Source organism: Oncorhynchus masou, chromosome 5 (genome assembly GCF_036934945.1).
Source record: "Oncorhynchus masou masou isolate Uvic2021 chromosome 5, UVic_Omas_1.1, whole genome shotgun sequence".
NCBI classification, from domain to species: Eukaryota; Metazoa; Chordata; class Actinopteri; order Salmoniformes; family Salmonidae; genus Oncorhynchus; species Oncorhynchus masou.
Window position 1 is genome coordinate 76122009 of NC_088216.1, and position 13021 is coordinate 76135029.

Here is a 13021-nt window from a genome sequence, read left to right on the forward strand (position 1 = left end):
ATCCGCCTCATCCAGGACGGTGAGTGACCCAGGGGACAGCGGTGTAGTCAGGTTGCAGGGGCAGGAGGGATCTAGGACGGGAGGGTCTTGGTAAGGCAGTGCAACAACATTTATATTAATTTACGTAACGTCTTGAATTATTTATCCTGAATTGCCAGTGATGTGATTAAACTGATCTAACTGTGTGTTTTGTATAATGATGTGTGTATTTGTGAAAGTGTGTGTGAGTTATCCATGTTGTTCGCTGTTCTGCTGTTCAGTCACTTGATTGTGTGTATGATGCTGGTGGAGATGTCATTGAGTTGAATAAAAACAAACATTTCACAATGTGTTTGGTCAGATGATGCATTCAGTCTGTTGAAAGGGATTGCAAGATAGACTGACTGCTTTCCTCAACTTTGTGATGGTGGGCAAGTTGTCAAGGTTTACAGAGCCTTGCAAAAGTATTCAGACATTTTATTGTGTTACAAAGTGGGATTAAAATGGATTGAATTGTCATTTTTTTGTCAACAATCGACACAAAATACTCTGTAATGTCAAAGTGGAAGAAAACTTGCAATATTTTTAAAAGATTAATTAAAATGTAAAAACTAAAACATAGTCGTTGCTTAAGTATTCAGCTCCTTGAGTCAATACGTTAGAAACAAATCAAATCAAATTGTATTTGTCACATCTGCCAAATACAACATGTTTAGACCTAACAGTGAAATGCTTACTTACTTACAAACACCTTTGGCATCGATTACAACTGTGAGTCTTCTTGGGCAAGTCTCTAAGAGCTTTGCCCACCTGGATTGTGGAATATTTGCCCATTATTCTTTTCAAAATTCTTCAAGCTCTGTCAAGATGTTGGGAATCATGACTAGACAGCAATTTTCAAAACTTGCCATAGATTTTCAAGCAGATTTAAGTAATACCTGTAACTTGGCCACTCAGGAACATTCACTGTTTCTTAGTAAGCAACTCCAGTGTAGATTTGGCCTTGCGTTGTAAGTTATTGTCCTGCTCATAGGTGAATTCTTCTCCCATTCTCTGGTGTAAAGCAGACTGAAGCAGGTTTTCCTCTAGGATTTTGCTTACAGTAGCTCCATTTCATTGCTTTTTATCCTGAAAAACTCCCCAATATTTGCCAATGTCAAGTATAGCCATAACATGAAGCAGCCACCACCATGCTTGAGAATAAGGAGGCAGTTACTCAGTGATGTGTTCTGTTGGATTTTCCCCAAACATGAAGCTTCACATTTAGACCAAAAAGTTTATTCCTTTGGTGTGTTATTTTGTAGTGTTACTTTAGTGCCTTGTTGTTGTAATATTTGTATTCTGTATATTTGTATTCTTTTCACTCTCTCATTTAGGTCATTATTGTGAGTCACTACAGTGTTGTTGATCCATCCTCAGTTTTCTACCATCACAGGCAATGAACTCTATAGCTGATTTAAAATCACTAATGGCCTCATGGTAACATCCCTGAGCAGTTTCATTCCTGTCCTGCAGCTTAGTTCAGAAGGATGACTGTATCTTTGATGTGTCTGGGTGGTTTAATACATCATCCACAGCATAATTATTAATTTGACCATGCTTAAAGAGATATTCAATGTGTGATTTGTTATTGTTACCCATCTACCAATCACTGCCCTTCTTTTTGAGGCTTTCAAAAAGCACCCTTGGTCTTTGTAGTTGAATCTGTGCGAATTTCAATACTTGACTGAGGGACCTTACGGATGTTGTATGTGTGTGGGACAGAGGAAGGGTTAGTCATTCAAAAATCACTCTTCACAAAGAGTGAGTCCATGCAATTTGTGTGATATTTTTTAAACAACATTTTACTCCTGATCTAATTTAGGCTTGCGTCAACAAAGGGTCTGAAAACTTACGCAAATACTTTATTTTAGTTCAGAATAGTTTTTATCAAAAATAAAACTTGGATTTTTCTTTCACTTTGACATTACAGAGTATTTTGTGTAGATTGTTGACAAAAAAAGTAAATTCAATCCATTTTAATCCCACTTTGTAACACAATAAAATGTGAAGGCACTGTATATGATCCAGTTGAGATATCAAGTTACGTTAAACTCCCATTCAGAAGGGTTAGTGGACAATATCATCTGAGCCCTCACTGGACTCACTGTCTAATGATACTCATCATGACAAAACCTGACTGTTGATTGCACCTTATGAGTCGCTAACAGCACCTGTAGCAGAAACTCACTTTAGTCAGGTAGCATAACATGATTAGGTGCAAGGGTGCTTCTTATTTTCTGATAGTCCTTTCAGGGTAGCTTTTCAGTATAAAAAAACACAACAATAAGCAGCCAGCTACATGCATGAAACCATTGTGGAGATGTTGATCCAGGTGTCAGGCATAACACTCAAATGGCCAGATCTCTCACACACTATGATGTTCATAGGTCCATCCATGAGCTGAGCTGTCACACAAAATAAGTCTAACATTCATTAGACATGATGATTTATTTTCCTCTATGTGCCAGACTATGCATGTGTGAAACATACCACGAGACAACAGGTTGGCCTGTGAGGTTATACAGATATTTAATGAAGTACATCTGGGATGTTTACATATTTTTTAGGACATCTTGTGGGCCTACTGATGCACTGTCTGGTCCATCAGTCAAACTGTAGATATCTGAGACTGTGACTGATATGGGTGTGGAGTCTGGCTCGAGTCTCTGGGTAGTTTACGGGGTTGTGTCTAGTCTGAAGTCTGGGCCTATCTCCGGGTGGTGTATAGGCCAACAGTTGGGCAAGTATGCAGATGGGGTACAGTGGTACTGTCTAAAGTTTCTCTGGACTGTTATTTAAAGTATGTTTGAGGTCTCCTGTCTGTCTCCTGCTTTTTGGGCCTGTCACTGTGCTATTGAGCTATTTGGAGCTGTCTCTGAGCTGTGTGTGTGGGGACTTGTCTTCATGTGTTGATCGTCTGTCTGTGATTGGACTTTATGTTGTTGCGAAATTCTATGCAAGTGTGTGTGTGCATCTCATCTGTAGACCTGTAGACCATCATTTTATAGACCTGGTTAACTAGTGATCTATTTCTAGTAAATAACACCAATGTGTCATTTTAAACACAGCGTCTCCGCTGTCGTCATGCATGCCAAAGTTAGTGACTCTGGATCATTTGACAACGTTCTTTTCCAATCTTGTCAATATTATTGAGAGAGAATTAGCTGAGTGCACAATCGAGGACTGCCATGTAGGCTACTGCCAATCATTGACAGGCTCAACTCATTAAATGGTCCCTAAACACCAGTGAGATGAATAGGTCCCGAGACCTGATGAATAGTTAATTGATGTGTTGAGACTCATTTAAGCCAAGCACAAGAGTAGGGGAAAGATAAGCCACAGAAGAGGCTTCAGTGCAAGGAGTAAAAGAGATGAAAAATGATATCACTGCAAAAAGAAAACTCATTGGCTGGACTACAGTGGCTTCGGGGGACAGAGAAGGTGTTTTTGCGTGTGTGTAAAGGACATCACGTTACTTGCTTAGCCAGTACCACTCCCTTCTGATTCGGGTCACACCAAGACTCAAACCCAGGACTCTCTAGCACACATGACCGTCTTCCTTAAGCATCTCATCAGTCTCTGCCATACAAAAAGTTAGCTATTCAGTGGCGACACTTCAGGCTGAGGAGTAAGTTTCACACATCACCATGTGCTACGTTTACCCCTCAAACTTACTCAACAACCTTAGTGCTACTGTAGATCTGAGACAGTTGGCACCACTGTAAAGGATGTCACACTCCTTGCTTAGCACAACTTCCTCCTGATTAGGCTCACACCGAGGCTCGAACCCAAAACCTCTGCTTTGCTAGCACATGTGACCACCCTCCCAAAGCATCTTTACCAGTCAGCGCCACATGAAAAGCTAGCTGGTCAGTGTCACAAGTGGGGACACTTCAGGCTAAAGAGTGAGTTTCACGCATCCCCACCTACGTGTATGTGTAGCTGAGTAATAATGTTTAAAGCATGGGTCAAGGTGTGTAACGAGTTGTACTCTGTTTTTCAGAGTAGCTGGTGCTGGGGACATTCAGAGAGCCGGGACAGGGCTGGGACCATGACTATGACCACTTCCTACTTCCTCTGCTGGACGACAAGGAGCCCTGCTACATACTATACCACCTCAACTCCCAGAACGCACAGGGATACGAATGGATATTCATCTCCTGGTCTCCTGACCAATCTCCATTATGTGTCACCGTGCAACCAAGGTTATTATAGTACATGAAAACTAACACTAAAAAAGGTACAATAATTGAAAAACAATTTAGTAAACTGAAATAAAGAATGTAAACTAAAAACATAAAAAAACGAAGACTATCCTGAAACTATTATCTTTGAAATCAAAACTAAATTAAATTAAATAAAAACCATCATAAATTATGTTTAGGTTTAGTTTCTTCTAAACTTTGGTTAAAAATCGAATGGAGTTTTCGAGCTTCTGAATCTACATTTACATTTACATTTACAATCTAGTGGGTATATGTTGCCAATGGATGTCGATGTTTCAAATGAGCCCTGCTTGTGCATCACTATCCCTAGCTATCACTAGCTAACAGGGAAGAAATCTTAGGTTGAGCACGAAGCATGACTGGGCCAAGCTAGAACAGCTTCTGAAGTTGTTGGAGCCGTTCGTAATCCTCACCGACAAACTTCAATCTGACAGCCAGTCGCTGTCTGATGTGGTGCTGTGTCTTCTCAACCTTGAGGCACACTTGCATTCAACTTATGTTGCAAAACAGTTGGCACAGGTCCTCCTGAAGTCACTGCATGAGCGCTTCGCATGCATACTAAATTATTCTGGCAGCCAACTTTTATCCAACCCCTGCAGCAGCTTGCCTGATGGACCAAAGTGTGTCTCTAGCACTTCGCTCAACAGAGATGTAGCCACTGATGAGGGAAGCAGAGTCTTTTGTACATCAGCAAATCAGATAGTACAGCCATGAAGCAGCAGGGTCCCAGGAAGATGCAAGCACGATGACTCGTGCAAGCATCTTGACCGCAGTGCTTCAGAACAATATCTTCCTCACATCAAAGATTGTGTCTGAGGTCACTGTCCAGGTAGCAACAGACTAGCACAGTATGTATGACCTAGTGGTCAAACATGGAAATGGTTCCAATCATTTTGTTTTGTGTAGATTTAGCCTGGCTTGACGCTATTATAATCATGTAAATCTCTCTAACGCAAGGTGACATTTATCAATATATTCACCTGTATTTACCCCCAAAAATTGAAATTCGACTTAGTTGCTAATGTGCCCCGTGTGAGCTTGGGAAATACCTGGAAAAGGTAAAGGGGGACATGTTTACAGTGTCACCTCTCTAGTTCTGGCAGGCAAGGATGGCTGTTTATCCAAAGCTGTGCCCTGTGGCACTGGATCTGGTTTACGCCCCTGCATCCCAAGCGTTCATAGAGACAATATTCTCTTTCCGTGGACAACTGGTTTCTCAGGATTGAGAAACCAAATGACCACCTCTCTGGAATGCAGAAGATAAACCAGAAAATCCTGTTTGGTTGAACGGAAACACACACAAGCTGGCTAGCTGTGCACTGATAGATTTGTGAAGCAATGTTGTATTGCTTATGTTTTTGCTGTTGTTGCCGCTGTTTTCATTAACCCTATTTGAAGGGGTTAGTCAGTGATCTATGTCAAATCAAATCACATTTTATTTGTCACATGCTTGTAAACAACAGGTGTAGACTAATAGTGAAATTCATACTTTTGGACCCTTCCCAACAATGCAGAGAGAAAAAAAATAACACAAGGACTAAATACACATTGAGTAACGATAACTTGACTATATACACAGGGTACCAGTACAGAGTGGATGTGCAGGGGTACGAGTTAACTGAGGTAGATGTGTACATATAGGTAGGGATAAAGTGACTAGGCAGCAGGATAGGTAATAAACAGTAGCAGCAGGGTATGTGATGACTCAAAAAGGGTCAATGCAGATAGTCCGGGTAGCAACAGACTAGCACAGTATGAGTCATAATACCCATGAAACCTAGTGGTTAAACATGGAAATGGTTCCAATCGTTTTTCCACCATTCATTTTTTCCACAGAAGATTTCAAAAATTACTTAAAATAAGGTCTGTGTTTTGTATAGATTTAGCCTGGCTTGAAGTTATTATAACCATGTAAATCTCTCTAGCACAAGGTGACTTTTATCCATATATTCACCTGTATTTACCCCCCAAAATTGAAATTCTACTTAGCTGCTAATGTGGCTATCATAAAGAACTACAAATGTCATGATGATCTAGATGAGTCTGCCAAATCGAGGCAAAGGTAAGAACCTCTGGATTAACTATCTAATGTTTGCTAAATGTAGTAATAAATAAATTGACAAAATGTCTCTAAATGGACAATTCTGTGAACTGTCTTGTGCAAGTTTTACAAGGTTATCAGAACGTCACGCCAGGGTCTAAAATTATTTTAAGTGTTCTAAAAAAAAAACTATGAAAATGAATGGTGGAAAAACGATTGGAACCATTTCCCTGTTTGACCGCTAGTTTGTATTGGTATTATGACACCTCCACTGTGGGGCTCTATTGGTGAACTATTTATCAGTCTTATGGCTTGGGGGTAGAAGCTGTTCAGGGTCCTGTTGGTTCTAGACTTGGTGCATCGGTACCGCTTGCCATGCGGTGGCAGAGAGAACAGTCTATGACTAGGGTGGCTGCAGTATTTAAAAAATGCTATACCACCTGGTAGAGATCCTAGATGGCAGGGAGCTCGGCCAAGGTGATGTCCTGTACGCACTACCCTCTGTAGTGCCTTGCGGTTGGATGCCAAGCAGTTGATACAGCCAGTCAAGATGCTCTCAATGGTGCAGCTTTTGAACTTTTTGAGGATCTGAGGGCCAAATCTTTTCAGCCTCCTGAGGGGAAAGAGGCGTTGCCGTGCATTCTTCACTACTGTCTTGGTGTGTGTGGACCATGTTAATTCCTTAGTGATGTGGACAACAAGGAACTTGAAGCTCTCAACCCCCTCCACTACAACCCTGTCGATATGAATGGGGGCGTGCTCGGCCCTCCATTTCTTGTAGTCCACAATCAGGTCCATTGTCTTACTGACGTTGAGGAAGAGGTTGTTATTCTGGCACCACACTGCCAGGTCTCTGACCTCCTCCTCCCTATAGGCTGTCTCATTGTCGTCAGTGATCAGGTCTACCACTGTTGTGTCATCGACAAACTTAATGATGGTGTTGGAGTCGTGCACAGCCACACAGTCGTGGGTGAACATGGCCCACTCCGCTACAGCCCCGTCGATGTGGATGGGGGCCTGCTGGATGGGGGCCTGCTGGATGGGGGCCTGCTGGATGGGGGCCTGCTGGATGCGGGCCTGCTGGATGGGGGCCTGCTACATAAACATAACATGTCAAATGTGCCATGACCTCATTTGTTGTTTTTTCCTCTCTCTTTCTGTCAGATAAAGGTACTTTCACTAAAGGTAAAAAAGCAATTGATTGGTGTAAACATGGGCAAGAGAATTTCCTTCCACCATATTTCTTGCACCAGTCTTGGCGCTTATCCTTTAAATCCAAGTCAAATTAGGATTGATTTATAATTTAAACCTAACCAAACCTATGTAATGGCCATGGAGTTGAATGACGTCCTCTAGTTGCCAAAAGCCTGTGTTAGCATGGGCAGCTCCATTGAGGATTCACCATTTTGATTTAGTCGACTTCCACCTTCATTGGCTGATCCCTCCTGATAATCCAGTTGGCATGACCTGATGACCCGGTTGGAGTCATGATAGTGTACCTGGGTCAGCAGGAGGGATCAAACAATGTATTTTACTTGTGAAGAAGAAAATGTACCATTTCAAGATAGAGATGGCCTCAATGGAGCTGCCCATGCTTTCAAAGACGCCATCATGACACAGATAGAGATGTGTTATTTATTTTCAAGTCTATGGTCCTGGCCAATGTATTACTACCCCCCAGTAGCAAGAAGGGACAGCCCCCCCCAAAATAACTATATAGGCCTACAATGCATAATAGGCTCTCACGTATAGGCTACTTCCTGTCCCTAACACTAAAACTAAATAATATAAAAACAAAATAGAAATGTTTTTCTCAAACTGAAATGAAATGAAAACTAGCAAATCAAGTCTGAAAACGAACAGAAACTAAACAGAATATCAAGTTAAATCTCAAATGAATAGAAATAAAAATGAATATTAAATCACAAAACTATAATAAACTTGTGTGCAACACACACATACTCTCATGTTCACAGCAAACACATTTCACTCAGATCCATGTCTCATTCACCCATTCATGTTCACTACAGGTGAGACAGAAGATGCTGAATGCTGCCACCCGTGACACAGTGAAGAAGGAGTTTGGTGGTGGTCATATGAAGGATGAGATGTTTGGCACAGAGGAGGTACAGTAGAAGCCATTTTTTTAAACTGATGTACACTGGTTATTCTCTCACCTGACTAATGATGAGGTTAAACCTGTTGGTTCTCAGCCTTCCCTAAATGGCTGACCTCTTATTTGCTCTCACTAGGAGAACATCTGTCTGGAGGGGTATCAGCGACATATGTCCACCAGCTCCGGCCCTGCCCCACTCACAGCTGCTGAACAGGAGTTGCAGAGAATTAAAATCAACGAGGTGAGACGACAAGCATCGACTAGGTTAATTAACCGGCATCGAGCAGGTAAATTATTATTGCATGTGTGTACGTGTGTTTTCACATACTGAGGACAGAATGGTGGAATCCCTCATCAACTAAGATAAGGAGGGTCACACATTTACCTCAACTAATGACCATGCATTGTCCATTAACCCTGCATGACTGACAACTGGGAAACAGTAACACTGGTTTGACCCCAACAATTCTAATGTATCACTTAAAAATGTAGAAAATATTTGTAAGCTAAATTCAAGGTAATCATTATTCGAGGGGAATGAATAACACTATTCTCCTCTTTGAACAGCAGTCACTGGCACTGTCTAGACTAGAGAGAGTGTGAGAGTGAGAGAGCATAGAACATGTCCATAAATGTGTCTGTGCAGATCGCACAGCTGCGTGTGGTGTATTTACCTGTGTGAACACAATATATACTATTTAGTTAAAAATGTTATTCTGCATTTTCTTGTAAAGTGATACTTGTTTTTTTTGGCAATGAAGCCCTTTATCTACTTCCCCAGAGTCAGATGAACTCGTGGAAACCATTTTTATGTCTCTGAGTACAGTTTGAAGGAAGTTGCTAACTAGAGCTAGCACAATTGCTAGTTAGCATTAGCTAACATTAGCCAATGAAACTACCTCTAAAATCCTTCATACTGGACACAGATGCATTAAAATGGTATCCACGAGTTCATCTGACTCTGGGGAAGTAGATTAATTTCCAAAAACCTGTAGTATCACTTTAAGTAATAATGTATTGTGTCAGTGTATATGCTGCCCCCATCAGGTGAAAACAAAGACCAGTGTAGAGAGTAAGAGCCAAACACTGCAGGGCCTTGCTTTCCCACTGCAGGAGGATGCCAAACGGGTTCTACAACAACTCGCACATAAACACATCAACTACATTCAGCTGGGGAGCCATATAGAAATGCCATTAGCCAACCAAATACAAACGATTGATATCTCTGGCGGCCACAATCTCAGCGATAATAGCCATGTATTCTGACCCAAGGCACACTGCCTGAGCCATACACAGTCATCTCAGTGGTAGCTGTGTAATATATGTGTGTTGCAGAAGTTGGACACAGAGAAAGAAATGATAGAGCTGGTTCATTCCGACCCGACAGAGGCCCATGAGCTGCCTTGTAGGGTTCCAAAGATACGCCCTGACACCTCTTCTACCCTCTATAAACACTCCCGTGAAGGGGATCACTTGGAATCTGTGGGTCAGTCTCAGTCATTGATTTTCTGCCCTGGTCATTCTACTCTCTCTCTCTCCCTTCATTCAATGAAATAAAAAATACAATGGTGCACTATTATAATATCATAAATACTGAACAACGAGTAGCAGGTCCAACCAACCTCTTTCACTGCCTCTCAATGTTCATCTACTCCATGCCAGGTTACAGCTGTAGCATTAAAGAGCGGATGCTGTACTCCAGTTGTAAGAGTCAACTGCTGGATGAGGTGGTGAAAGATTACCAATCTGGAGGTTGCCAAGAAGGTAATCCGCCGAAATTCAGATATTGCATACACAATGTGGTCTTTGTGTTTTTACAATATTGCTCTGAGCCTGAGTGGAAGTGCACATTTACTCTGTGGTATTATATTTACTCTGTGTTATTGTATTTACTCTTTAATTGTATTCACACTGTGTTATTGTATTTACTCTGTTGCTACTCTGTGCTATTGTGTTTACTATGTGTTATTGTATTACTCAAGTGTTATTGTATTTACTCAATGTTATTGTATTTACTCTGTTATAATATTTACTATGTGTTATTACTGGGAATTATTGTATTTACTCTGTTGTTACTATGTTTACTGTGTTATATTTATTCTGTCTATTGTATTTACTGCATGTTATTGTATTTACTCTGTATTATTATGGTTTTACTGTATGTTAATACTCTGCGTATTGTATTTACTCTGTATTATTAATCTGTGTTATTGTATTTACTGTGTGTTATTGTATTTACTCTGTATTACTGTGTTTACTCTGTGTATTGTATTTACTGTGTGTTATTAATCTGCATATTGTATTTACTCTGTGTTATTGTATCAACTCTGTGTATTTATTCTGTATTATTGTGTCTGTGTGCAGATGTAAATTGAAAATGGGGATGAATTGACAGAGGAGTTCCTGTATGATGTGGTTTATCCTAAGCAGCATGCCTTCCAGCAGGCCTTCGCCAAACCTTGTGGCCCAGCAGGGAAGAAAGGCAGTAAGCGCCTCATCAAGGGTCATCCCCAGCCCTGCCCTCAATCCTCATCCTCCTGTTGCCACGCCATCTGGCAGCTTGTTTGGCCACAAGGAAGGAAAAGGAGAAGAACATGGACAGATTTCTCCTGTCATTTTTATTTTTACCTCCCTTTGCTTGTCATTACGTTCCCCAGTTTCTGTGTTCTTGTGGGTTTGTATGTGTATGTGTGTATTTCAGGAAATGGAATCCTGGATTCCTAAAACAGCTGATTGGCCTGCCGCATCACTGATTGGAGCCCTGACCCCTCCCTCTAATCAGGAGAAACAGCTGGCTCTTCAATTACCAACTCCTTCTACAGCTTGATAAAAGTCAGTGTTCCTTTGTCAGAAAAATAGCTTATTTTTATGTCCTGTGTTGATTTGTTGTGGCAGTCCGTAAAAGTTTTGTGGATATTATTTTGTAGCCGCTCCTTCCGAGGTATGTGTATGCCAATAGGACTTAGTGTTTTTGGTTATTGAAATTGTTCACTAAGTATTAGTAACTATTCTGTTTCATTTGTTCCAGGGGAGAAGGGGAACGCACCTTGGGAGTGTTTAGACAAGAGGCCTGCGGGCACACACAACCCGTAGTATTTAATCTGTCTATGCACACTAGGTAAAACCCCTGGTATTTTGGTTAGCGAGCCAGTTGGTGCTAAAGGTTAGGTAAGTAGTGGGAAGGTAGGAGAGGGGACTCTTTAACTTACTTTCTTTGCTTTGGTTCTGTCCAGCCCTTCTCTCCCACCTTACCGTGTTTTAATTAAGGAATAATCAATTCCCTGTAACGGTATTTGCCTCTGTCTTTCCCCGCACCTACTAACGCACTTTTTTTTTTTCACTCCACGGGGAGTTGAGATGTAGCAGGGTGTTGTGTTCCCTTCAAGGGGCATATGTCACAGACAGACACACACACACACAGACAGATGGACTGACAAACATAAAAGACCAATGGATGGTCTTACAGATGCCTCAGCCAAATTTCTCTATTGCAAATGTCACATAGATCTACAGAAGAAGCCTGTCCATCTGATGTGTTGTCCATAGTTTAAAAAAAATTCAGGTAACTTTCCCCAAATTCCCAGGTATTTTTCCCCCCGGAATTCCTGGTTCGAGGCTTCCTGGATTTCCTGCTTATTCCCTCGTGACTCCAGGAATATTCCAACCAGTTTTTCTGGAAAACCAGGGCATTTGTGGAATATTACTGGACATTTGCAACCCTAGTTATACATACCTTGCCTGTTGTCACTAAATGTTTTGCATCAAACATGTTTGTAAAAACAGATGATAATGAGAGGAATTCTAAATGAAATGTCGATGTTTTTCAGTATGTTGTCTTTTTCTTATCACTGAAATGATAAGTAAAATAAAAAAAAAACTCCATGGGACCGATGATGCATCATTACAAGAGAGCTTCTTGTGGCAGCTATTAAAGGACCCGCAGAGGGGACAGGGAGGACACCTCTGACTAGACTACTGTAGGCTGCACCACTGACTGGCCTGTTGAGGAAGCAAATGACCATGTTTTAACATAAGCACAGATTGTCAATATGCGCTGGCAGCCATGCATAAATACCACAGAGCTGAGAGCCTGTTAATTAAGATCTGCAAGGAATTCCTTACTTTAAATAGCGAGTAGCCTAATAGCCCACATGCCTTTGCGAGCAAGTTAATTAAAACATCTGACACTTTTTACACGTGTAGACTAACATAAGGTAAAGGCACCCCAAAAATCCATATCTATTGACATATTACACAACATTTCTTCAACAGTGTATTGTCATTTAATACTGGTCCCACACACAGTTCCAGTTTAGTACTGCTACGGGCCTGATTCAATCATCAAGCCCTTGATTAATTGAAACAGGTTTATTACTGCTGGTCAGAGACAAAAGCCTGTACAACCGTGTGTTTCCAGCCAGGTCAGCCCAGCTGGAAGACGAATTCAATAACCTTTCCAACAGTTTGTTTCAAAGCTTGCCTTACTCTACTCAACAAGTCTGTCACAAATAACGAGCCATTTGAGTGGAAAATTAATGTTAGGCCACCAGACCTAACATCACATTTTGTGCATCAAAGGGGGACCGAGAGACTGAAAAACAGCTTCTATCTCAAGGC

General features: G+C 41.2%; 1 protein-coding gene across 1 annotated transcript; it reads left to right on the top strand.

The window, feature by feature from the left end:
• The first annotated feature begins 45 nt into the window (after positions 1 to 45).
• Positions 46 to 12274, top strand: LOC135540267 (twinfilin-2-like). The gene is made up of 7 exons (XM_064966814.1): positions 46 to 90; positions 4025 to 4226; positions 8319 to 8414; positions 8541 to 8645; positions 9740 to 9890; positions 10067 to 10168; positions 10769 to 12274. The coding sequence occupies exons 2-7, from the start codon at positions 4206 to 4208 to the stop codon at positions 10777 to 10779; spliced, it is 486 nt and encodes a 161-aa protein (XP_064822886.1). The 5' UTR covers positions 46 to 90; positions 4025 to 4205; the 3' UTR covers positions 10780 to 12274.
• The last annotated feature ends 747 nt before the right edge of the window (positions 12275 to 13021 follow it).

Bases quoted from the DNA above. Each gene is read 5' to 3' on its own strand.
- LOC135540267 (XM_064966814.1), top strand. From the start codon at position 4,206: ATGTGTCACCGTGCAACCAAG. The intron at 8,415-8,540 runs GTACAGTAGAAG...TGCTCTCACTAG, and splicing joins AGATGTTTGGCACAGAGGAG to GAGAACATCTGTCTGGAGGG. The intron at 9,891-10,066 runs GTCAGTCTCAGT...ACTCCATGCCAG, and splicing joins GGATCACTTGGAATCTGTGG to GTTACAGCTGTAGCATTAAA.